At 47.8% G+C, this 25,003-nt stretch overlaps 2 protein-coding genes across 2 annotated transcripts in view; both read left to right on the plus strand.

Annotated features, from left to right (window-relative positions):
- Lar (tyrosine-protein phosphatase Lar) overlaps positions 1-1,804 on the plus strand; it is an 88,309-nt gene extending 86,505 nt beyond the window's left edge. Inside the window, exon 34 of the mRNA XM_089545009.1 lies at positions 1,577-1,804. Coding sequence (XP_089401135.1) covers positions 1,577-1,726 — 150 coding nt within the window. The 3' untranslated portion in view covers positions 1,727-1,804. The remainder of the gene's footprint in view (positions 1-1,576) is intronic.
- Positions 1,805-11,265: 9,461 nt separating this feature from the next.
- On the plus strand, positions 11,266-18,610 carry LOC149365652 (uncharacterized). Its single transcript, XM_089545043.1, has 3 exons — positions 11,266-11,508; positions 12,447-12,464; positions 17,894-18,610. The coding sequence occupies exons 1-3, from the start codon at positions 11,469-11,471 to the stop codon at positions 18,535-18,537; spliced, it is 702 nt and encodes a 233-aa protein (XP_089401169.1). The 5' UTR covers positions 11,266-11,468; the 3' UTR covers positions 18,538-18,610.
- The last annotated feature ends 6,393 nt before the right edge of the window (positions 18,611-25,003 follow it).

Here is a 25,003-nt window from a genome sequence, read left to right on the forward strand (position 1 = left end):
AATGTGGAGGGAAGAGACTATCCCCTTTCATCTACCACTCCGTAACGTAACAGCCAACGCCATTAGCTAGAAGGGGGTTCTTTGACTGGGAAAAGCTGCTTTGTTCTTGAGTTCTGTCTGACTGTAGCATGTAATAAAGGAACAGGAAGCATTGCCACCAACCGTGTACCCAGGTATTTCTTTTCTACCAATCTGCATGTGAGGTGTCCTGGGTAGAGATGTGAAGGCCTGAAAAAAACACTGCAATTTTGGAAAAAAAAAACTGTTTTTTTCGTTTTTTTTAGACGAGGAAAAATGGAAAGAAACATCGAAAATTTCACAATGCAATTTCACGGTTTTATAATTGCTGGCTTTTAGTTTAGGTTTTTGATTTTGCTTTGAAAACCATTACAATGTGCATCGTTAAACGATTGGAAAGCATTCGTCATCGCCGGTGCCGGGTAGTGCTTTTAAAACGTTCGTGCTGCGAGTACACAGGTTGAAGGCCAGGTCACATATAAGATCCAGGCTTGACTTAAAAACACACTAATACTTGAACTCACGGCTCAAGTAGAACAAAATGGCTGCAAATTCTACAGCGTGACACGCACGGCATATAGGCTGCTGTGCGCATAAGCGGTTTTAGCCGAATACAAGCCTATCTTCTTGATTTCAAACGTAGCAGAGTAGAGGACATCCGCAGGAATTTGGTCCAGGACAGGGGTCTGGGACTCAGTGAAGCACGTAGCCCCATCTACCTGGTGGCAAGGCCTTTGCACCAACCAACCGCTAACTCCTCTGGCTTGCCGACTGCTGCAGATACCACAATCAACCGCCAGCTGCGAACGAAACTGGTCACCTTTCGGAAACGTGCGAACAAGGATTCGCAACAGGCTTTCAGGGGAACGCGTTCGAAAGCTTGTGTATGTGCAGTCGAACCTAGGTGTGGACACAACTTCAATCCATGCTGCTGTGCGTAGTGCCGCATCCAGCGACAGTGACTATGAGTCCGATATGGAGTGATTTATAGATCAGTTTTCATGCTCCCTTTCTCGGTGCAATAGAACAAGAAGTTCGTTCCACAAATATGATGTATCTCCGTATTCACCTGAAGTGCAAATCATTATTTATCTCCTTGGTGCAATAGAACAAGAAGTTCGTTTCACAATATGACATCTATAACTGCATATTCGACTGAACTTCAGAGCATTATTATTGATCGTTGTGCTGTTGCAAATAAATCTGTTTTTGATACGTTTTACAAAATTTCCAATTTTTCATTAAAAAAACCATGAAAAAAATGGTTTTTTTCATGCCATTCAAAATTTCTTGAAATTTTACACCTCTAGTCCTGGGCCATGGAACTCGTATGACAGGGAAACGGAATCTCCCTAAAAATATCCGACTTCGGTGAAACAGCAGCTAGCGCACGTGCACATAAGGTCCCATGGGCAGAGACATGTCCAATGAGGAGTTGTACACCGGCAACTGTGGAGCACTTGGTACAACACGGTCGTTGTGGTGGTATTCTTGCCGTCTGGCGGCTCGGAACCAGGGTGCGATCAAGGTGCACCGCACCCCGTGCATCTTCCTGCAGGGATTGCGGCTGGGGTCGAGCTGGGCGGAGCCGAAGCGGGCCGATGGAAGCCGAACGCCCACCGAATCCTTCCGAGCTGGCAGGTGCCGCACTCGGATTGAGTCCGCCATGGTTCCGCTGTGTGTCCACACTGCAGCAGGAAAAGCATGACGTCACCTCAATAGCATTCAAGAGCGCAATTTGACTGCCACCAGTTGACCTTGGGAAGTGAAGCTGGGAACCAGAGGTTTTGCTGGCTTCGTGGGAAGGAAGTAGGGGAGATTCAGGGGCCTTCTTATGAGAAGTGGCATAAATGGTTGTGCTACTTTTCTCCCACTGATCACCACAAATTAAATTTACTTGGTTTCAAGACTGTTGGCTTCCTTAAGGCGTATTTCTGTTGCTTTAGTTTCTTGGTTTTAAAAGCATGACGAGAATGCAGGGAAAAGAAGCTAGTTTGTGCACCAATCGCTGGCCTTTTATTGCTGTGCCATTCCATACAGGTCCTTGCAGAGAGGCCGGGTTGGCTATGCAGCTTGCAGGACTTGCTTGCACTCCCAATCGCAACGTTAAGTAGTGTGGGCAGGTTAAAAGGAAATGTTGCCCAGCCCGCACCACCTAAAGCACAACAGGCTACAAATCGCGACAGTCTGACCACCATTCTGGGGGCTCTTACGTGAAAGGTTTCTCGAGCCGGCAGGCTGAGAAATATGTTTTCCGCTACCGAATGCTGCCAGCGCAGCTAGCGCCAACTTATTCTGTAAACCAAAGAAAGACAAGGAGTACGAGGGTCTTCGGGGTTTCCCGATCAGTTTGGGCATAGCTGCTTGGATGACTTCATCGCTTGTTCGAAACCTGCCCTTTATCACACGGCCATCGGTCTTTACTAAAACCTCACGACTGCGCTCTCGCGATCTCTCTTCATACGAGGAGCCCGGTCAGCACCCGCTGCGGGGGCTCAGTGGTTAGGGCATTCGGCTGCTGAGCCGAAGTTCCCGGGTTCGAACCCGGCCGCGACGCGAAACGTAAAAGGCGCCCCTGTGCTGTGCTGTGTGTTAAAGATCCCCAGGTGGTCGAAATTGTTCCAGAGCCCTCCACTACGGCAGCTCTTCTTTCATTCCCTCCTTTATCCCTTACCTTACGGCGCAGTTCAGGTGTCCATCGAGGTGTGAGTCAGTGGCCCATTTCAAAAACCATTTTTCAGTCCAGTCGGCTGCGCGGGCTTCGGACGTGCTGGCATCTCTAGCGCTGTAAAATCGCCTGGCGAGGTGAACATGGGGTGTTCTAGAAGGTGGCCTTTGGTCTCATACTCCACGGTGCATCGCTTTCGTGCGGTGAAGTCAACCTAAAAGCCGCCCTCGCCTGGCGTGCTTGGCAGACGAAAGCGTTGCGCAAACGAACTGTATACCGTAACTTTGCGATTTTTCTGTTTATGGTTATTGGTAACAGGATTAGACATGGCAGTGGCGGGAGGTGTGGGGCTCGATCACCAGTGCTGCCAGGTACACACCAGTGATACATTGGGTATAAGCTTTCCCCTGCCTGGTGCTCGGCTTCTTTAAGATGAAATGCTTGGGAAAGGGGTCGAACCAACCTTGATTGGAAGAAGAAACCTTGTGCGGTGGCGCTCTTAGGCCACAGATGATTTTACGCTATAAAAGTTCAGCTGAAGCTTCGATGCAAAACAGTTTAGGCGCCACTGCCTAGCTAGTGGCGCGCTGTCAGTATGTCGGCGGGTCCACGTCGCTGCAAGAAGCGCGTCACTGCAGCATGGGTGAAATGCATTCTAGTTTCTAGGTTACAGAAAACGTTTCTGGGATAAGGAAATGGCGCAGTAACTGTAGCTTTTTGGTGGACACCTGAACCGCGCTGTAAGGGAAGGGATAAAGAAGGGAGTGAGAGAAGTTAGGAAGACAGGTGTAGTGGAGGTCTCCGGAATAATTTCGACCACCTGGGGTTCTTTAACATGCACTGACATTGCACAGTACACGAGCGCCTTTAGCGTTGCTCCTCTACCCACTCAGCTACCGCGGGAGGATAGCGTCGGGTAAGGGATGAAGGATGGACTGCAAGAAAGAGGGAGAGTGAAAGATGCTCAGTAGTGGCGGGCTCTGGATAAATTTCGACCACTTGGAGTTTATAGTGCTCGTACACTGTAAAGCATATGGGCGTCTTGCATTTCGCCTCCATGGAAATGCGGCCAGAACGGCCTGGACTTCATCCCGATTCTTCGGGTTCAGCAGTCGGACGATCTTACCACTCAGCCATCGCGGCAGGTGACTCGCGGACTAGGAGCTGCTAGTGGCAGCCTCTGCATACGCGAGCGATGGCGTGGAAGCTGCGGGAGGAAGGTAGTACGCGGTGTGTAAAGTACGCGGAGCTCGAGGAGGGGGAGGTGGGAGTCGACACACACTACACGGTGGTGGGGATGCATTCTATAGCTCCACTGAGCGCACGGGACGGTAATGATGATGAGGATATCAACTTTATTTTCCGCCAGATAAGGAGGCCCCCTACTCCCCATCCCCGGCACGCAGGCCGGGGGCCGGGACCTCTGCGATTAGAAGTAGGCGAAGAGGTCTTGACTCCTCGCGGTTTCTTCCGCCAGGTAATACGTAGTTGTGACGTTAGTGGCGAGTCGCGTAATATCGACATCAGTTCGCCTCGTGGCATGGACAAAGGTGGGGCTTGCGGGTCTGCTCGCAGCGCCCTCAGGTCTTGGATGCCATGCTTGTACTGAGTTTCACAGTTTGCGCAGCATAGCGTTAACGTTCAGTAATTTTTGTGGGGGCCGTCCTACTCTTACACGGTCTGACGATTTCGGGTTATTCTTTCCTCCTCGAGCTGCCGCGGTGGCTCAGTCATTGGTTATGGATCTCGGCTGCTGACCTGAAGGACGCGGGTTCGATCCCAGCCGCGGTGGTCACTTTCGATGGAGGCGAAATGCTGGGGGCTCGTGTACTGTGCGATTTCAGTGCATGTTAAAGAACCCCAGGTGGTGGAAATTATCCGGAGCCCTCCAGTAAGGCGTCCCTCAGCCTGAGTCGCTTCGGGACGTTAAACCCACCTAAAACCTACCCTTTCCTCAACCGGCGCTCACCTTCTGAGAAGATCGGCTGACAGCCATTCCACCGCTACGTCTATTGCGAGCACGCACAAAATCGATGAGACGTTTTATAATTGGCACACTTGCAGCACAGTCGTCACTGGCATTTTAGGTCTAGAAAATAAAATGCTTTTTATGGCACCTTGCTGCTGTCTCCAAGAGCTCTTTGTTGTATCACTGCGAAATATGTCTCGTGTCTGATAGATCACTGGTAGAAACTCTGGGGAATTTTGCTACTGGTCCATCACTGTTACGCCCCTCTCGTGGGTGTTCCTCTCAGAAAAAAATCTGCCCGTGATTTACCAGTTCATAAGTCTCCTAGCACTGCTAGATTAGTGGTAGTAATTCTCCGTGGAAAGGTCTATGAACGACAAATCGTTAGTAGAAACTCCCTATGGGGATCAAGTTTTTCAAGTATGCAGTGTTAAAAAAAAAGCTCCACCCTTTACGGTGTTTTGTTATGTCTTTAGCTGGTGCTTTAGGTGGACGGAGACAAACAGCAATTCGAACGGTGTTGTTGGTTAAAGCTGTACCTATTTACTGCAAAGGATTCTCTTATTAGATTGCTCTATTTTCTATTGCCTTTGGCAAGGACTGGGCGCTTCGGAAACTGCCAGACATCTTTGTGATGCATGCACTCGATGGCTATAGTGTCTTGAGAACAGCGCCAGCTTACACATATATGCGAAAAGACGGTCATTAAAACCAAGAAAAATATTACGGCATGATACGTCCGTTGTACTACAGCTGGCATATGAAGCATGAAATGGTATCAGCTCGGGCAGTTTTGATGTCATATATTATAGGTGACATGAAAGGGTTTTCGTTCGACCGCTTGTTTCTACCCTCAACCACGCTCGCGGGCAGATGCAGGGATCGTCCGTCTTATCTTACGGCAAACAGGGTATCGAAAACGCGTCAAAATGTGCTCAAGACTGCCGCCTCCGCCCCTAGCACTGACCGGTACACCTCTCCAGCCCCACGTGCGGTCTTTCTGACGCAAACTTCGAAGGCGATTCTCGAGCCAAAGTCTGTTGTGCAGCCCATGAACAGAACACCGGCAACGGTGTCACCAAAAGCATTCCATGAGTTCCGCATTTTACGCTCATTGCGCTCTTGCAGGTATCGCCCGTGTTTCCATTGCCAGGGCCAATGAAATGAACATGTAAAAATTGGTGCCAACACACACACACGGGCACAAGCAGGGCTAGCACTCTCGAAGATGGGTTATTGCACTCCTGAAGTATTTCACGACATAAGTGTTCAGTTTGTATGAGGACTCAGTGGTTATGGTGCTCGGCTGCTGACCCGAAAGACGCGGGTTCGATCCCGGCCGCGGCGGTTGAATTTCTTTGGAGGAGAAATTCTAGCGGCCCGTGATGTCAGTGCACGTTAAAGAACCCCAGGTGGTCGAAATTTCCGGAGCCCTCCACTACGGCGTCTCTCATAGCCTTAGTCGCGTTGGGACGTTAAACCCCATAAACCAAACCAAACCGAATTAAAATCTCGTCTCGCCGTACGCATTCGAAGGGCGCCGTAAAAAAAAAAAAAACGAAACAAAGCGCCCGTGTGTTGTGGTTTCGGTGCTCAATTAACAGCTCCAGGTGTTCGCAAATAATCCGTAACCTCGCAGCTGTGTTGCTTCGGGCGCATTGTGTCCTAAGTGGCCACTGAGCCACTAAACCTCAAATACGACTCCTAACATAACTGTGCCGTTTTGGCTCATAAAAATCTATAAATAAATCGTTGGCGTTTCCTTCTGATCGCATATAACTTCATCACTATGCCCATGCGAAGAGTTGTGATATAAGGATGAAGCAGAAATCTTACGCGATATTGTTGCGACGGCAAACACCAGGACGCGCATATTCCTTCTGCCCGAGGACGCGATCGAAGCCACCATGACTGCTGCGGCACGTCGCGCTGTGCGCATGCGCGCAAAACCACGACGCGTTCTTCTTGCAGGAGCGGTATGTGCGCCTTCCGCCTCGCCTTAGACACACTGCAGACTGTGGATACTGGATGCCCGCGCGAAAGTATTTGAGGAAAGCTTGTAGCCTGCCACCTGCCCACGGCACATATGGCGTCCGCCGACTTTCGCCGTCTGTGCTTGCATTTCCATTGACCGCCTTTCAACCGTCTTTACATTTAGTTCGCGGCACACTGAAAAGCCTCCCAATCTGGGCGCGTGCAGCTGCTTGATGTGCGGCGGCTTCAGAACATTTCTGACACGTCGTTGGCGGCGCCGGAAGTTGAAAGGGAGCGCCTCGCACGAGGCTGTCTCGAAACAGAACTGTCCATAAACAGAGTTGCAGAAGTGTGCTGTGTTTAAGACGGCTAATGGCTTTACGGCTAAGTTCCTAAAAAGCGATGCTCTGGAGATGCGAAAATTACCCGGTGCTGGCGCTAAAATTTGCAGTAAGCTGAGACGGCTCGAAGCGTCAAGGGGTTCGTAAGTACTAATTAACTCTTTCCTCGCTCATATTGAACAATTTCAAAACGCGCGGTAAGGAAAGAATCTCATTTGCGACGTCGCTAAAAGCTGTACACAATTATGCGCAATTTTTCGTCAAGATTATTAGTTGACATTATTCAGTTGTTTTCTGATGTACGCCAACAGTGGTATTACCAGAGTCCTTATATAGCGCTGGTGTTACTATGCTGCTGTACGTAGCCATCTTTATACCTTAAAAAGCCTTTTTTAACAGTGACTATAGCTTTCCCGAAACACTCGGTATATCCACGGCTCCTCTTATTCAAGTAAATAGGATGCTCTGGTCCTTCAGTGTACTTTTCACAGGACGGCGCCTATTGAAGTAGTACATAGGAAGCACTGGCTGGAACTACCGGAATGACATTACCACACAGAACAGCACAAATTAAACAAGGAGTGGAGGGTAGCGTCAGTCTGCTAGCCAGTGTTCCGATGAGAACACTTGTCTTCGTCCGGGCAAGTGCTGTCATTACTAGCAGGAGTTATATATGGCCTTTTCTTCGTGAAGAAAGGACCGGGGTGGGGTTGAGGGTTTGGTATGGGGAGGGTGTCAGGGGAAGGGGGCGGGGGACTTTGACTTAAACCAGCTCTTGTCCCGCGTGGGAGGTTGCGACTGCAGGGAAGCCGGGTTAACCTGAAAAGAGTGCAAAAAAAAAAAGCAGCAGCATAACCGTATACGGACAGGTCGTAAAAACGATAAAATTAGGCAAGAAAACGGAAGATGGGCAGGAAAAGCTGTTCCATGTAAGAATGACAGGAGTGAAAGGATGGAAAGCAAATGATTTTTCACTCCGCGTTCGGTGTGAAGGGCCTTTATATGACCCGTGCCATAGATGAGTGTAGCTGTCCTGACGAAGACCGGGAAGCAAATGATTCTTCACTCCGTCTTCTGAGTGAAGGGCCCATATACGTGGCCCGTGCCATAGGTCATCCTATTTTTCTTTATTGCAATAGTGTGCCTGCTGGCATAAAGTATTATCTACAAATATAGATACACACTGAACTCTCGAAGGAAGACCAGTAACGTCCGACTTGCCTAGACGGGGACACAAATGATTCTTCACTCCTTCTTCGGAGTAAAGGGCCCACATATGATCCGTGCCATACATAGATGACCCTACTTGCGCAGAAACGTTGTCGAAACGTTGGCTATGGAATGAGTCTTCCCCCGCCCCTTGTTCATCTTGAGCAGCCAAGCAGTCTATCTTCCGTGCCCTCTCTTTACTCTGGATCAACTCAGAGGAGAGGCTCCCATGGACATCGATTACTCGAACCACTTATTACCATTTAGCCAGGTATAGGGAACAACGGAGTTTTTTGTTCCGACATACGACACGGAACGCTGTTTAACTCTAAGGAAATCCATGCATGTGCAGATGCAGGTGTATAATCACCTTAGGCGTCTCTATGGCTCAGACTTTCAGAGCGGCTCCCAATGCCGCCTTGCTAATACCAGGGGCTGACATCCAGAACATTTTAAGGGCTGATTTAAGGGCTGACATCCAGAACATTTTGTTTTTTTCAGTGCGATCAAATAATTACACCACTCGCAATTATATTCCCTGCTTATTCGGAGCATAGCGAAAAACTGCTTCTGTAGCCGGGGGTGTCGCTAATGCCGAGGTCCCCGGTACGAGCCAGAATTTCACGACACAGCGGTTGAATTCGTGTTGTCGCGTGTGACGACTGATCGATGCGCGTCGTGACAGATCTAGCCGCCTGTGGCAACAGTACTGTCTTCATTTGCACTCTTCTACACTGCACTGTAACTGCTATTTTATCACTGACAGTCATTCTGGCTTTTGGGGCAGTCTAGCTGAAGTGTTGGAGCGTATTGTTAGAATTGGAGCGAACAGTTATTTCTAAACTCAACTTTGAGCAAAGCTGCTAGAAATATTGTGTGTGGGTATCCGCATTACAGTCTCAGGATATCTATGCGTAGTTTAAGATTTATGTGGATGCAACATAGCGCGCACATCTCGTGATTTTTTTTTTTCAGAAAAGAATTTGTGAGTGGAGCGTCGAAAAGATGAAAGCTCGAGACATAGATGTTCAGACATAGATGCAGATGCTCAGGGGTGTTAGTAGCTTGATGTGCTAGACCACATGACAACAGGTAACACACTCTCGAGAACGCCACTGCCCATAGAGTTTCCCAAAATTACCAAGAGAGCAGAGTGGCGCTACGGTAGCTTATTCACCTTGAAAGTGCAGAAATGCCGGGAAATGGACACTTCATACTTGGCGTGTATTGTTGAGCAGGGACGCAGATTCAATTGTGACAATAGATCTCCTCGAAGCGAGCCTCAAAGAAATTCTTTGACACAGTTTCCATACCACGCCGTTTAACACTGAATATTATATTGCGTTAACTTTGTTAAACAAGTGAAAAACGCAACATTAAAACAATTTATTTCGCGCGCAATCTAGAGCACCGCAGCGCAGCTGCGATTTCGCAGCAGAACCCATGTTTTCGTCCCAGAACTAGCCAAGCTGAATACAAAGTGTTAACTTCCCGGAATTCCTGCGGCGGATGAGGGCTCTTTGAGAAACTCACATAGACGATTATGCCCTTTTTTTTTTCTAAGTTATTTTGGGGATCTCCATGCCATGGTCCGGCCCGCATGTATGTAATACTGAGGTCCAAATGTGCAACATTCTCTCTATGAGAACCAGGCGGACCCGGTACTCATGGAGAGAATGAGTACTCATACTCGCGGTACTCATACTCGCTGACTCCGGAAAAAGGCCCCTCGTACAACTATCGATGCAGCTGAGCGCTTCATCTTGGCATGAATTTCGCCATGAGCGACAGAACCCATATTGAGAACTACAGCCATGGGGCTGTAGATTTCAGGATAATTTCTGGGCTCCGGATAATTTCGACCACCCGTGTTCCTTAACGTGCACTGACATCGTACAGTACACGGGCCTCCTCTAGGATTTGGCCTCCATTGAAATGCGGCCGGGTCGAACCCGTGTCTTTCGGGTCCAGTAGCTGAGCGCCTTCAAGGGCAACTGCATCACTTTTTGAAATTTTCGCAATATTCAAAGATTCAAATCTATATAGGCTGTAGGCGAAACATGCCAAGTGTTTTTGCACTAGCATTTAAAACATTGACATAATCGACGCTTGATTTTTGCGCTTCTCCCCAAAGCACCGGAGGAGTGCGGGGAAGTTCAGTGTAACGCACGGAAGGTATGATTTCAAATTACCCTTGCCGTCAGCCACACGTACCCTGCCGTGCCTCGTCGGATGCTGCCAAACAACGCTCGAAGGCCTTTGCTTTCCTTAGTGTTGGTTTTTTTTTCCTTCAAAGCAGGTGTTTATGCGTTGGAAATGTACCGATACCTTCGATGACGTCATCAGGCGCCCCCCCACTTGGTGTTGTGCGCTGCGGAGAAGCTTGAAGGCCGTCACGATTTTAATCGGCGATTACGTTACCATTTCAAATGCTAGCCCAAAAGGACTTCGCATGTTTCACCTGCAAGTTTCACACATTCGACCATTTTAAGCTCGTCGATTTCTAAAACATCTACAGTTGCCCTTTAACCACTGAGCTACCGGATGCACTTGTTGAGTGCGCACAAGTACGTACTTTGCGGTCAGCTCGGGTCTTGTGGTCGCCGCCGGCTTCGGAAGCATCGTCACGGTAGCCAGAGTCCTGCGTCATTCGTCAATACCCCGCGCTGGCATAAGCGCCCTGGAACGACCGCCTCTCCCGGCTTGTTGTTATTTACGATCGCAGCTGGGGAAGCCGGCCCGCTCGTGAAGCAGAAGCTCCAACGTTCTCTCTCTCTCTCCTCTATACCACGCCACCCTCCTCTCACCCCTCCCCTTGCATCCACTGCGGCTAAGCTCGGATCGTATATTGCCGAAGCAAGTCTGTGTGTCTTTCCCGGGAGCAAATGGTCGTCAACCGTTCATGTTAAACGCAACGTGTAGCTCGTATAACCGAGAGTGAGCCCCCGGCTGCTAAAGGCAAGATAGTAGACGTGAACTAAGGCAAAATAAGCAAATCGCGTAGCTTTTCGCAAAAGAACAAAAAAAGGAGAGAAATCTGCCTACCTTCGGCAAGGCATCCGTCTCGTACGCCTGTGGCTGTAAATGTCAGCACTAATGACGATGTCGTGATTGGGAGCCGAGCGGAGAGCGAGGGTCGATGCTGGCCGTTTGGGGGGCGATCGAGATACGTCGCAGGGGCGGCCTTATAAGTAGACGAGAAAAGGTCTGCTCAACTCTGTTCACGAGCCGGACCTTGTAGTACAGCCCCACCGGTCGGTTCGAGCTAGCGAACCACAGCAAAACCATCATGGCCAAGCTATCCGTCTCCATCCTCTTCGGTCTGGTCGGTGGGTACTCCAGTCTTCGTCTCGTCACGCAAGTAGTGCTGTAAAGCCAGTGTGACATCATCAATGAGTGCTGTCGTTTACCTGTCGTAACGTAGTTTGACTTAGAGGTAGACGGACTCGTGAAACTTTACTGAGCACAATCACAAAGTGAACAAACGAAGGGAAAGCCTCAGCGTGCTTGCTAACGTTTCGACAAGAGTACCAATCTTCTTACCGAAACGTTGACAAGCACCCTGAGGCTTTCCCATCTCTTGTTCGCTTTGTGATTGTCAAGAACTATATGCCCACCCTCTCTCTACCTTGGACTTACTGAGCACACTGAGACATTGATAAGAACCTAACCACGCATGCAGCTAGACTTCAAAATTTAGTGCCAGTGCTCTTATAAAAGATATGGAGCTGTGTTTGTTGATAATCTTTCTTCCGATGCTTTTTTCTTCTCTCTTTACCTCTAATCATCCGTCGCCTATGGTGTTGGGGTCACCGGTAGACGTTGCTCTGTGGCTGTCAGCCCAGAGATTCGAGGTGGTAGCTGCCTATAATTACGGGAGGAACCAATAAAACAAGAAAAGAGTCGTTAAATGTTTAAGATTAATTACTCAGGTGCCAATCATTCATTCCTTCCTACGACCACTCAACTTGATCGCTTTTAGAACACCACGTGATCTTACTAACGAGCAGATACGTCCTGTGCTCATATAATATGGACAGACGAGATTTCGTCACGCTTTTGGCTACAAAAATGTAATTATGTAAATAAAGTGAGAAACGAAATCCTATTTATGTCAGCCTTCAGATATGCGTTTTATAGACGTGAGTTCAGCAGCATTTAAGTCATTTCTCAGTACCTACATATTTGGGGATCTGTGTCCGAGCTAAAGCCTGAACTTAACCATACCACTGTGCGTCTTAATCGGTTTCATACATTTTTTTTCCAGTAATGGTGGGACTTATTGGTGAGTGTACCTTCCACATTAATTTTTTTCTACCGTCTTAGTTTCCTATGGTAATAGTAGCAGCGTTTGGGCTTTAATGGCTCAGCAGCTACTAAGAACATAGTCCAGCATTTATTCCAGAAACATTCAGTTTTGCTCTTTTAATACTGCACAGTGATAACCGGAAGCATGATCCGTTTCTGGCCCCGTGGGCTCGTCAGTAGTGCGCATGCTCGCAGGTGCCTTGCTGGCGCATGCGCAAGCGAACTCTACCGGATCACTGCGTTATGGCGTTGTTTCTGGCAGGCGTGCCACTCAAGGAACACAATAGTACTAGCAACCAACTAGCCCAGCTTTCTACGCTTAATGACAAATTCGCGCAGGCCGTTGCTATTGAAACATGTTTCGGTCGACTTAGAATTTCAAGAACTGCAAAAAGCGCACCGGCTATAGAGAAAGGAAACTGGCAGTTAACCGTTCCGGCCAACTGACAACCGACATGATCAGCAGCTAAGCCTATGGCGAACTTTGCACATGCATGTCGAGCAGTAAACAGCTGCTTACTACGCGTCCTATGGTCGTGAAAGGTTTAAGATAAGATAAGATAAGATAAACTTTATTTTCCATCAAAAAAAGATGGAGGGAGACGGGGCTAAAAGCTGCAACCGCAGCTTGACTGGTCCCCGCCCCCCTATATGGAAACGACAGGTGGCACTTGACAAACATTTAACAACAAAAAGCATGTCAGAAGAACAGTCGTTTTGACACGACTAAATGAAAAAATGCCTATTGTAACAATACATGGCAACAAAACATGATACTGAAAAAAAAATCTCAGGAAGGTACATTGAACATGGTTAATTGAACATGGAATTTGAACATGGTTACCGAAAAAGTGATACATCAGATTTCAGGACTAACGACAGAACATCTCTATGAATTATACAATATTAATAGCGGTTACATACAGTTTGCGTTTTATTGAAGAAAAATATTCTTAAGCTGCGTAGAATTCAGCGCTAAAATGTCTACATCTTCAGACAAATAGGAGTTTAAGACCGAAGGAATGCGGTGTTTTAGGGTTTGTGCAGCGTAATTTGTTCTGCAGGAGCTAACTTTCCAGTATTCTGGTTTTCTTGTGAAGTGACCTGACGAACTTTTAACGGCTAGTTGTGCTAATTTTGTTAGGATTTTTCTATTTTGCCTCCTTTCTCGAATTAATGCGAGACATAGGTTGTACTTGTACATCTCTTTAATGTGTAATAGGCCCAGCTTGTGGAATAATGGCTGTACATTAGAATCATGTGCAGAGTGTGTAATGATTCTAACTGCCTTACTCTGTAGTCTGCTAAGTTTCTGGATACCGGTCATTGTGGTCGTTCCCCACACGAGTATGCAGTAATTTAAGTAAGACAGAAAAAGAGAGTTGTATAGAAGCATCATGACATTTTTCGGTAGAAAATATTTGTTTCTGTGGAGAATCCCAACTACACTCGCGATTTTTGAGGCTATATATTCAGTGTGCCTGTTCCAGGACATCGTTTCTGTAAAAATAACCCCTAGTGTTTTAAATTCGTCGACAACATCTATCTCCGAACCATTTAACTTAAGTCTTAACTCAGACGGAACTAGTCTTGATTTCGCGCGGAAAACGATCGCTTTTGATTTCGAGCTATTAATTATTAGTCCATTGTGTTTTGCCCAATCACTTACTTTAGCTAACACGGAATTTGCAGTGCTAAACAATTCTGTACATTTATCGGAAGCACAAAAAATGCTAGTGTCATCGGCATAGATGACGAACTTAGTCTGCGTATCCACGTTCACAATGTCATTTAAGTATATATTAAATAAAAATGGCCCCAAGATACTTCCTTGCGGGACTCCTGATTTAGTACAAGTCACGCTTGAAGAATAACCATTTAGCTCAACATATTGTACGCGATTTGAGAGGTATGATTTAATTAGCTCAAATGGTAGCCCGCGAACACCGTAATTTTTTAATTTTTCGAGGAGGAGATTTCGGTTGAGGTAGTCAAATGCCTTGGTAAAATCCAGAAATATGCCTACTACATATCTTTTACTATCTATATTGGTTAAAATGTATTCTTTCTGGTCAAGCAAGGCATCTTTCCTAGGCTAACCGCTGCATCTTTAGGATAAATGTTTTGCGCTCGCCTGTTCATGTAGTCAACGGAACTTTGGGCGAGCCTCTGCCCATTTGTCCCTATCTCGCGGTCATTTTGTGGAAACAGCCATAATTAAGTTAATGGCGTGTGAAAGCTGCTTGGGTGAGCTACTGCTCGCTTCACCTAAGGGTATCGTGTGTGCAGTGTAGTAACCAAAGTAATAATATACAGTGAAAGACGAGCGTCCCTATTTTGGTCAAGCTTCTCGTGGTGCGTGCGGTTTCAGAGCAGGGAAAGTTACCTTACGAAAGCTGCTGACGGTCTCCTGCTGGCGCGTGGCGGTCGCTGTATTACAGTGGTAACAAATATAATAATTATAATGACATATTGAAGTCCCCTAGGTGAACCACTGCATGTTCCTGCTAACCGTCTCTCGGTCACCATAATGCCGGGGTAAGGAATAGCGAAACAGGCGAGGCGTTAAATGACTTGATTGTGCAACGTGTTTCGTTTTGGTTGTCGAAGTAGGTACTCCGAGAAGTGAGGACCCGCTAGTGGTATTAGCGTAAGTCGCATTCATTTCATAGAACCTTAAAAAAGTAGTACCGGTTGAACCGCATATAATCATTGTCAAAGAAAAGACGAGCAAACGGTACGCAAAGGCGGGGGCAAAAGCTTTAGCCGTCCTACAGAGATCTGGAGCTTCAGGAGTTCAATCAGTGCCCCCTACACGGATGAAAAGCAAGCTATATGGCCTGAAAACTTTTGGCAAAGGCTGTACTTTTAAACAACACTTTAGTCACTTTAAGTGGGGAATGAGATAGCATTTTCAATTCAATTTTATTTTGCTACAATTTAGGAAGAATATCTGGGACAAAAACCCGTTTGTGGGTCCAACAACCGCTATATTCGTACTGCTGGCTGCATTAGCAGGCATCCGCTATGCTGTGACGGTGCCGACATTGGCATAAATTAGCTCAAAACGCTATGGGCAGGTTGTGATGACGCCACAAGGTCACATGACCTCTCTCAACCAATCATAAATTTGGGCAGGTTGCTCACAGTCCGGTGGTCAGGTTGCCGCTTGCCAAGGTAGGCGGCTTGTAATGACGTCAGAAATTCTAATGAGCACTCTTGACCAATAAGGGTGGGCAGGTTGTTAGGACATCACAACGTCACGGGACATCTCTCGACCAATCAGCGAATTTCGTGCGTGACTCGGACGGCGGATTTTGCTCCTGATGTGAACGCTCATGTTATCGCATTTGTATACTGATTTTTCGTTTTCTACCAATCTCTAATGCCGCAACTTCAATATTATTGAATTGCTCAAGTGCTTTCCTGCGCCTTGTTAGAGCCAAGACAGCCCGATTTGCAAAACCAAGTGGCGATCGGCATTCTTGACTTCTCTGGAGCTTGTCGTCATTCCTATCATTAGGTTACAAAGTTATGTGGAAAGCAAAAATGCAAATTCTTATAAGCTAAGCTGATGCTTTCACAGCAGTCGAGGAAAAATGATGCATGGTATGTTTCATATTGATTGCTCGCACATTTCTCTTTGTACTATTCTTACTTCGTCGGACGCGTGCGATATCTTCCCCCTTGTGTGGCTATTTAATGCGAGAGCATTAGAGTCCACATTCCGCAAAAATGATGTGCAATGGAATTCGCTGATTGGCTGCTAGAGGTCCCGTGAACTTGTGACGTCATCACAGTCCTGCCCACCGGGGCAGGTGGGAATTAATGTTTGGTAGAGAGGGGTAGCGTCACCTGGTGACGTCATTACAAATTGCCCACGGAAAAAAGAAATGAGCAAGGAAGGAAATACAGAAAGAGCAAGAAAGTGAAAAAGAGATGAAAGAGAAGCTGGAAAAAAAATGGCGGAAAAATCTGGTTAGAACAAGGTTAGAACAATGCCCATCCTCTTCACAATAACTTTAAAAAGTCAGGAAAAAGCTGATGAAATGAACTAACAAATTAAAGACGTAAGAAACAGAAGGGAGACAGAAACGCTTAAAAAATGACACAGAAACGCCGATATAGCAAAAATGAGGGGTCTCTATTGCTGTCATAACCCACTCTTAAGGTGCGTTAAGTGTCCTCCAAGTTTTTGAAAGTCCTCTTTACCGTCGAATTATTGGAGACTTAGAAAACCTGCATAAGGCAGTTTCTGCCACGTCTTTCGAGGTGGTGGCTAACGAGATCGACGCCTGTCGCAGGCTATGCTTCGAAACTTCCGTAAACTTGATGTGCGTGAGTATTTTAGCATTTGGTGCGCGAATACTCACCTATATAAGTTCTTCATGCCATAAACACTGCCAGCATTCTCAATAAGTGCCTCCACGGGAGAGCTCGAAATTGTAGCGAGTCATTTAATCATGCTGATGGGAGCACGCACCAATGAATGACTTCCTTCGAATGCACAACTCCTATTGCCACCTTAGACGCAGCGCTTACGTTAGGTAATGACAGTATGGCCCGAAGTACCACTATATGCGTAATAATATCATGATATTTAGGATAGCTCCCGAGTGCTACATCGCGATTCGGTTCCGTGAGGAGGATTTGTATCAAAAGTACTTTACTAGGAGAATTGCAAAACATCATAAGGAAGGCCACAAAAGCAGACAGAGAGGCAAAGCGTAAACGTGAAATTTCTAGTGACAACGTGAATATTTGCTACTGAACAAATGTTTAGTGTATGTTGCAGCTGCCGATAAATTGCAGTAAATATGTGCTTTCTCTTTGACCTCAAAATATCTCAAAATGTCATTTTCTGTCACATTTTACCCATTATTAGAAAACAAAGGTGAAACAAGCTGCCTTTTTTTGATGGTTTGACTTACGTAGAGAAGTAAAGCCATCGAACAAGAATACTAATAAACATATACTCAGTTGATATTTTTAATAACAGTTTAATTCAATGAAAGCAGCAAGAATGATTCAGAAAGTAAGTTCCCAAAAAACATTCTCTATAATTCTATATTTCTAGTTCAGTTAAAACAACACAGAATGGGAATAAATGAAAGAAACTCGAGTAAGCTATATGTCGGCATTGCTGAGAAAACTGGTCTTAAATATGCGTTAAAATACATTGGAAGTATAGGGAGTGCCGTCTGACTTGAGTTGGGAAAAAAAGAAATGGTTTTCTTTTAGGTTGTCAGAAGATTCGTGTCGCTGCCGGAACATGAGGGTAGGATAATAAAATGTTAAGTAGCCGGTCCTCTGACAATTTTATTTACGCTGCTCTATACCATTACACAGTGAAGGCCAGTTATGCAGTGATGTTTCATCTGAAATGCCTGTTCTCTTTTGCAACAGCAACGGAGGCTCAAGCTTGGTCACTCTTCGCCCGAAATGAGCACGCTAGCGCAGACTCTGCCAGCGCCGACTCCGCCAACGCTGACAGGTCCGATGCCGCCAATGCCGATTCCGCCAGCGCAGACTCTGCCAATGCTGACAGGTCCGAAGCCGCAAATGCCGATTCTGCCGAAGCCGACTCTGCCAACGCTGACAGGTCCGATGCCGCCAATGCCGATTCTGCCGAAGCCGACTCTGCCAACGCTGACAGGTCCGAAGCCGCAAATGCTGATTCTGCCGAAGCCGACTCTGCCAACGCTGACAGGTCCGAAGCCGCAAATGCTGATTCTGCCGAAGCCGAGTCTGCCAACGCTGACAGGTCCGAAGCCGCAAATGCTGATTCTGCCGAAGCTGACTCTGCCAACGCTGACAGGTCCGAAGCCGCAAATGCCGATTCTGCCGAAGCCGAGTCTGCCAACGCTGACAGGTCCGATGCCGCCAATGCCGATTCTGCCGAAGCCGAGTCTGCCAATGCTGACAGGTCCGAAGCCGCCAACGCCGATTCTGCCGAAGCCGAGTCTGCCAACGCTGACAGGTCCGAAGCCGCCAATGCCGATTCTGCCGAAGCCGACTCCGCTAGTGCTGACAGCGCCAACGCTGATTAATCAGCACGCCCAAAATCTAGTCGCAAAAAAAGTACGCCGGCACGTCTTTCACTATAAATTAGCTCATCTTAAAATGCAGGAAGTGTGTGGAACAGAAAATAAAGTTAATATTACTTCTACCTTCTCGTTTGTGTACATTTCGGTGCTGCCACAATGCGCTCAAGGTTGCAGTAGTTACTGTAGAATAAATTGATTCCTAGCGGTCGTTCTCAGCGTATAATCCAATTGTGAAAGTTAAAGGAGCAAACAAAAAAAAGTTCGTGTGATGTCAACTAAATTGAAAAGAAGAGGTTCAAAGGAAAGCAACAGTAGACGATGTAGTTCAGAAAGAAAGTTGACGCATAACTACACTGAGTCGCATAAGCATTAAGCATTTATACAGCACGATCTGCTCGGCTACGATCTATGTGCTTCAATTCCTCACAGCGCGCATAAGACACAGACATAATGAAACGCTTATGGTGTGTTTCTGTCCATGTCTTGTGCGTGCGCTATGAGGAACTGAAACTTACACAGTACTATGCATCTATGCCGTAAAAACTTTAAACCGTCGCCAGCGCAGTTTTTTTTTTTCCGCCGAAGGGTGGCGACATCTGTTGTCTGTATGGAGAAGCGCCACAACGTGAAAGGCGCTAAGGCGAGCTTTGCAATGTGCGCGGGTCCTGTGATGGCGCCACCGCTGCCCTTTGGCGGCGACCCGATGCTGACGGCTTTCAGTTCGTCGATCTCGGCGCAGACGATTACGGGTTTTCGTCAAGCTCGACTGAACCAAGTAAGTAGCGTTGCCAAACTTGTACGAGACAAAAGTTCCCACAACATGCAAGCTCTGTGCGCAGTTTCATCGCAAATGAGCCAGAATTTGAGACTGGAAAATTTGTTTAAATATTCACAATAAAGATGCACAATACTGTAGCTTTTCTCATCGAAAGTAGGCGCGTGCATGAAATGCATTGTAGGAAAAAACAGGGGCGATCAATCGGAAGGGTGCAGAGAAAATTCGAGAGCATTTTACTCCGCCTTCTCTTCCTTTGAACTATAGTTCTGCAGCCTGGAGCATGAACTGTACTTACGACCACTACCACTAAGACATTATCATAATTAGAACCCAGTCAATATCACCTGTCACTGAATTGTCCTTACCAAGTTGCTGTCGCCAGTTTTTCATTATAGGCAGTGTTTCATTACAGCTGGCATGTCATTATAGCCGATGTTTCGTCCTAGCTGGTGTTATAGCTGGCGGCAGGTGGAAAGCTGGAACTCCTTCTATACACCAGCTGCCATGGTTCTGGAGGTTTCACTCCGACGTCGACGCCGGACAGTTTTCGCCGTCATGGCCCTCCTCGCATTAAAATGTAGAATCTACTTAGATACTTTAAAGACCATGGTAGCCGCACTCTTTCCGAGTGTATCGGCCATGTCTGTTGGCTTCTGGACACGTCTACTTTTCCCTCCTCTGCAAGTGTTACTCGAGCTGAGCAGCATGCTTAGTTTATCTCAGTGCTACCGTGACTTGAGGAGCGGCCGCCAATAGCCGCTTATCTTCGCTGGAAAGCGCGCTGGGCGCCCATCGCACCTTTTTGGTGCTTTGATAACTGACGCTGTCAGACGCTTCTCTTTTTCATGCAGGGCAGTGCGCTAAGCGTCCCTCGATGTTTTTTCTTCTTGACGCGCTGTAGCGGTCGCCTGTCCGTCAGCCAAAGTGTTGAACCAAAGTAATGGTCAACAGTACAGCAAGGGAACAGCTGTTCGCAATTGGTAGCCAGGGGCTGGAAGTAGTAAGGGAATATGTCTGCTTAGGGCAGGTATACACCGCTGACACGGATCATGAGAGGGAAATAACTAGGAGAATAAGAATGGGGTGAAGCGCATATGGAAGGTTCTCTCAGATCATGAATGGCAGTTTACCAATATCCCTCAAGAGAAAAGTATACAACAGCTGTATCTTACCGGTACCCACATATGGGGCAGAAACGTGGAGGCTAACAAAGAGGGTTCAGCTTAAGTTAAGGACAACGCAGCGAGCTATGGAAAGAAAAATGATAGGTGTAACGTTAAGAGATCAGAAGCGGGTGGAGTTGGTGAAGGAACAAACGCTGGTAATGACACCCTAGTCGAAATCAATAGGAAGAAATGGGCTTGGGCAGGGCATGTCATGCGAAGGCAACATAACCGCTGGTCCTTGAGGGTAACGGAGTGGATTCCAAGAGAAGGCAAGCATAGCAGGGGACGGCAGAAAGTTAGGTGGGTGGATGAGATTAAGAAGTTTGCGGGGATAGGGTGGCCGCAGCTGGCAAAGGACCGGGTTAATTGGAGAGACATGGGAGAGACCGTTGCCCTGCAGTGGGCGTAGTCAGGCTGATGATGCTGATAGCGACGCGTTCGGCTGCCTTGGCCGCTTTCTCGCCTTCACGTGCGACTACTTAAAGCTGCTTTTGGCGAAATAGGCGATCCTTTCTTTCTCTTCACTCATCCAGCTTCATTGCACGGCCACATCTGCTGTGCTACCGCCGCCCAGAATTTGGAAACTCAGACAGAGAGAGAGAGAGGGAGAGATGAAACGTTTATTAAACAGCAACGGAACTCTCGAATGAAATGGATGACTTGCGCTGCTTCGCGGACCCGTCGGATGAGCTTGCGCTGATCGTCCAAGTCGTGGCTGGACAGGACTGCCTGCTGCTCGTAGGGTGTATACGTCGTGTGGTGGTTTTCCCGTGCAACCTCATGAAATATGGAAAGCATGTGTTGTTTGCCGCACCAGGCACAGGTGTGGGGGTACGAGTGGAGTGGATGACTCTATATCTACAGATTCGGAAATGTGTTCGTCTGTACGCGTCGCCGGGCTATATAGCCTCCCCTGTGCTGAGGTTCTTGTGCGGTGGCGATACGTTCTTCGATTAAGTCGGTGTATTTCTAGGCGCTTTCCGTAAGTGGACGATTGTCCCGTTCGCAGACCTGGCCAGGGACGTTTCTATGATGGGGTGCGGTCACTGGGGGACACTTGTGTTCAGTTTCGTTTGTCAGACTGTTGGGTAGCAGTACATGACGTCAATTTCGGAGGTACCTAGGTGAGAGGCCAGTCATCCTGCCGTCTCGACAAGTTTTAATCCACCCCAGTCGCAAGTGGTCGTGGTGCACGTTATAAGCATGACGGCTATCTTTAAATGCATTTAGTCGGCGCGAGCTGAGCGCGACTCCTCTCGTCTACCATCGCCGCACCCTCTTCCTCTACTTTCTACCTTACTCTTCCACCTTTCTCTCTTCAAACATCGGCCGCACCCACTCTGCCTCCCTTCGTTATCGTCCTACTTTCATTCTTCGCCGTGGTTTGCGCTTTGGTATAGCTCTGCCCGTTACCGGCCGACGACGCGCAAGCCAGGAACTGGCACTTTTCTGCGGTCTGAAATGCCGATTTCGTGTAAGAGCCGCACCCAGACAAGATTTCAAAAAACAAAAAACAAAAAAAAGTACGGCCATTACACATGTGTCTATTATTCGACGCTTGGTGCTGCGTTGCAGAAAAGTTCTTTCTCTCTCTCTCTCTTTCTCTCTTGAGGTTAACATATTCAAGTGCTATGCCGCAATTCACTACCGGGGGAAAGCCGAAAAAATTCGCTGTGGCTTAGCTTGGTTAAGCGCGGTAATTGCGAAAGCAATATCCGTACGTACGCCATGGTACAGCTGGTAGTGTAGCTGGTGGTGGTGCTTGTGGTTAGACTTGTGATGCATCGGCTATCCAATCCAATCCAATCCAATCCAATGTAATCTAATCTAATGTAATCTAATCCAATCCAATCCAATCTAATCCAATCTAATGCAATCAAGGTCAAATGAAGGTCAATGGTGGTCACCGCCGCGGCTCGGCAAAGGCGTGAAAGTGCAAGTAGTATTGCTCTCGCAATAAAAACTATACAGAGTATGTTCACTACAACCGAATTAAGTGCGAAAGCAGGATTTGTGCTACGTAGAAGACAATGAGCGGGTAGCGCCACGGGACGGAGCGCTCGCGCTTGGCCAGCTGCGAACCGCTATGCACCCTGGCCAATTCCCCGCAGTGGGAATGTGCCATTAAGCCCGAGGACATCATCATCATCATCATCAGACAAGGGAACAGACAAAGGACGATTATTCTCGGGGTTAGTACCCGTCGGATTGGTGCTTACGCACTGAAAATACATGAACATCGCTGGCCCCTTCGAACCCCTAACCTTCGCTGCATCGTTCAAGCAAAGTGGTCTTCAGGTCATACTTTTAGAGAAAGAGTTGTTCGACTGCTAGGGGCTTGCGAAAGCTAATTCGTCGCCCGAAATGAAAATTTTAAGCCTTCCCGTCACCGTTTCTGCTATCGTGATTGCATGGTAGCGTTGCAGAATGCCCGGTCACGTGAACGCGTTTTTCGGCGATAGCCAAGCATACTTTTTTGCCGTCTGTCCTATCGCGATGATCAGATAACGTGGAACTCTCATGCTCCCGTCTGCTAAAAAGCAATGCGGTCGAACTCGACAAGACGACAGCCTTAAACCGATATCAAACACTGCGATCTGACCCCCCCCCCCCCTCCCCTAAAAAAACAAAAAAAAAAACAAAACAGTCGCTATGGCATCAGCTGAAGCACGTGCTATCAACTCTACTATCAGGCCTCCCGCTTGTTCTCGGCCGGCGGACGAGAATTAGTGAGACTGGGCCTAAGCCTAACGGGCTGCAACGAAGGGGCGGTAGCAGCATGGCGTCGCAATTACAGCGGTGTTGGGACGCAATTTCGTTAATTACTGTGACGTCATTCGAAACTGGCCTTGACTAATTGGACTAATGAGGCCTTCCTGACTCTCTCGTCGTTATGTGACGCCGGCTGAAGCCCCGTTTCTGTCATTTTTGTCAAGTAAGTTCTAGCTTGGCAAATTCCAAGGCTCCAGCTATTACCGACGAGTGACAACGTTGTTCGTGTGAGCTGGTCGCCTGACCGTCGCCGACCAGGGTGCATCTTCTCTTTTGCCGTCTAAGAAAGTACTCCTGCCAACGTGCCAGTGCCGGATTGTCTTCGAAGTGCTGTGTTGTTGGCGTGATATATTTAGTGTGTGAACACGATCGGCTTGTGTGAACCAAGCCTTCCCAAAGCTTCAGCCTCAGCAGCAAGAACGGTAAGTGCGATGGCATTTGGTCGGTTCTGTAATTGGCATTGCTGAATACGCGAGTGTTGCAGCAGTCGAGCTTTTATTAGCGTCGAAAATGCTTTGAGTGCTCGTGCGAAAATCCCGTAACGACCTGTTTTTACCGCGGCAGATTTCTTGCGCCAGTTGCTGAAGCACAGGTGTAAGCAGTGACAGATACGGTTTTTTGTGTCGGCTGAGTGTGATCGCGCGTCTGTGGTTGATTTAGAACTGAAAGACAGGCCCTGACGCGATCGCAGATTCTAGGAAGCAGGGAGGGAAGTAAGCGCCGTAGTTTTCGCTCAGCGAGTACTGCAGGTTTTGAATTCAGAATCACTGTTCTGCCTGGTACCGCAATGGACCGAGGCCACGCAATGTACAATTAGGATCCCCGATAAAATAGAAGGAAAAGTGGAGAGGTTACCCGGTTGAAGAAACTGGCTTTCTCCCTGCACTGAGGAGAAGGTGTATAAGAAGCTTTATAGTGTTCATCATTTGCCAAGAGGTCGAAAGCCGCCCCCATCCATAACATTAGGTCAGCTACAGGCGCGTCGTTGGCTCATCGGCATGCGTTCGTGTGCTCCCTCTTCCATACCGCTTACACTTGCACGCATGTGTTGAGAACGAGGCCCCACCCGAACACCAATACCTTCACCAGCACCGAAACCTGCACGTCCTTCTAGAATGAGCCTCCGGTTACTAGGGGATAGAAGAGTACGAACGGGCACATGACCTCGATCGCGAGACGTCTCCCAGCAACCCTTCCCCTATGGCCACATGATTACGACTCCAAGGATGAGCAGGCTATGCACCGAAAAACACCGAAGAGAAAGACAAAGAAATGCGACACAAACACCCGCTGCTTCCTTTGTCCTCCTTCTCCGTATCTTACTCGCCGCGAATCTACTTTCGTTGGGCAAGCGTAAAGAAATTCTCTGCCATGTGAACTGTACAACCGCCACATACTAAGGCGTTCTGGCCACTGCCGTTGTCAGGTATGTGGCATCTGCCCTGAGAGCAAACACGCATACTGCCACACACTCACTACACTACCTACAGTGCAGAGTCCTACCCACTCGGGTACCCTATTCTTAGGAGAACCGGGCCGCACCTCCTGGTGCACTCTGCCCGATACTGTGGCCTCTGCTCAGAGCCCACATCGTGTTGGGCGATGTGGACTCCGACTCTCCGGTATGAGACGGCGACCGTCTCTTTCTGTCTCTACAGAAGCTTCAACGAAACTTAGCACAAGCTTGAACTGTGTGTGGAGGGCACTTTACGTTTCACTGCCTGCCTAAATTCCATGAATCTTTCTACGTTCG

This window comes from Amblyomma mixtum, chromosome 1, assembly GCF_055824585.1.
Source record: "Amblyomma mixtum isolate Tamu chromosome 1, ASM5582458v1, whole genome shotgun sequence".
Classification (NCBI taxonomy): Eukaryota; Metazoa; Arthropoda; class Arachnida; order Ixodida; family Ixodidae; genus Amblyomma; species Amblyomma mixtum.

Bases quoted from the DNA above. Each gene is read 5' to 3' on its own strand.
- LOC149365652 (XM_089545043.1), top strand. From the start codon at position 11,469: ATGGCCAAGCTATCCGTCTCCATCCTCTTCGGTCTGGTCG.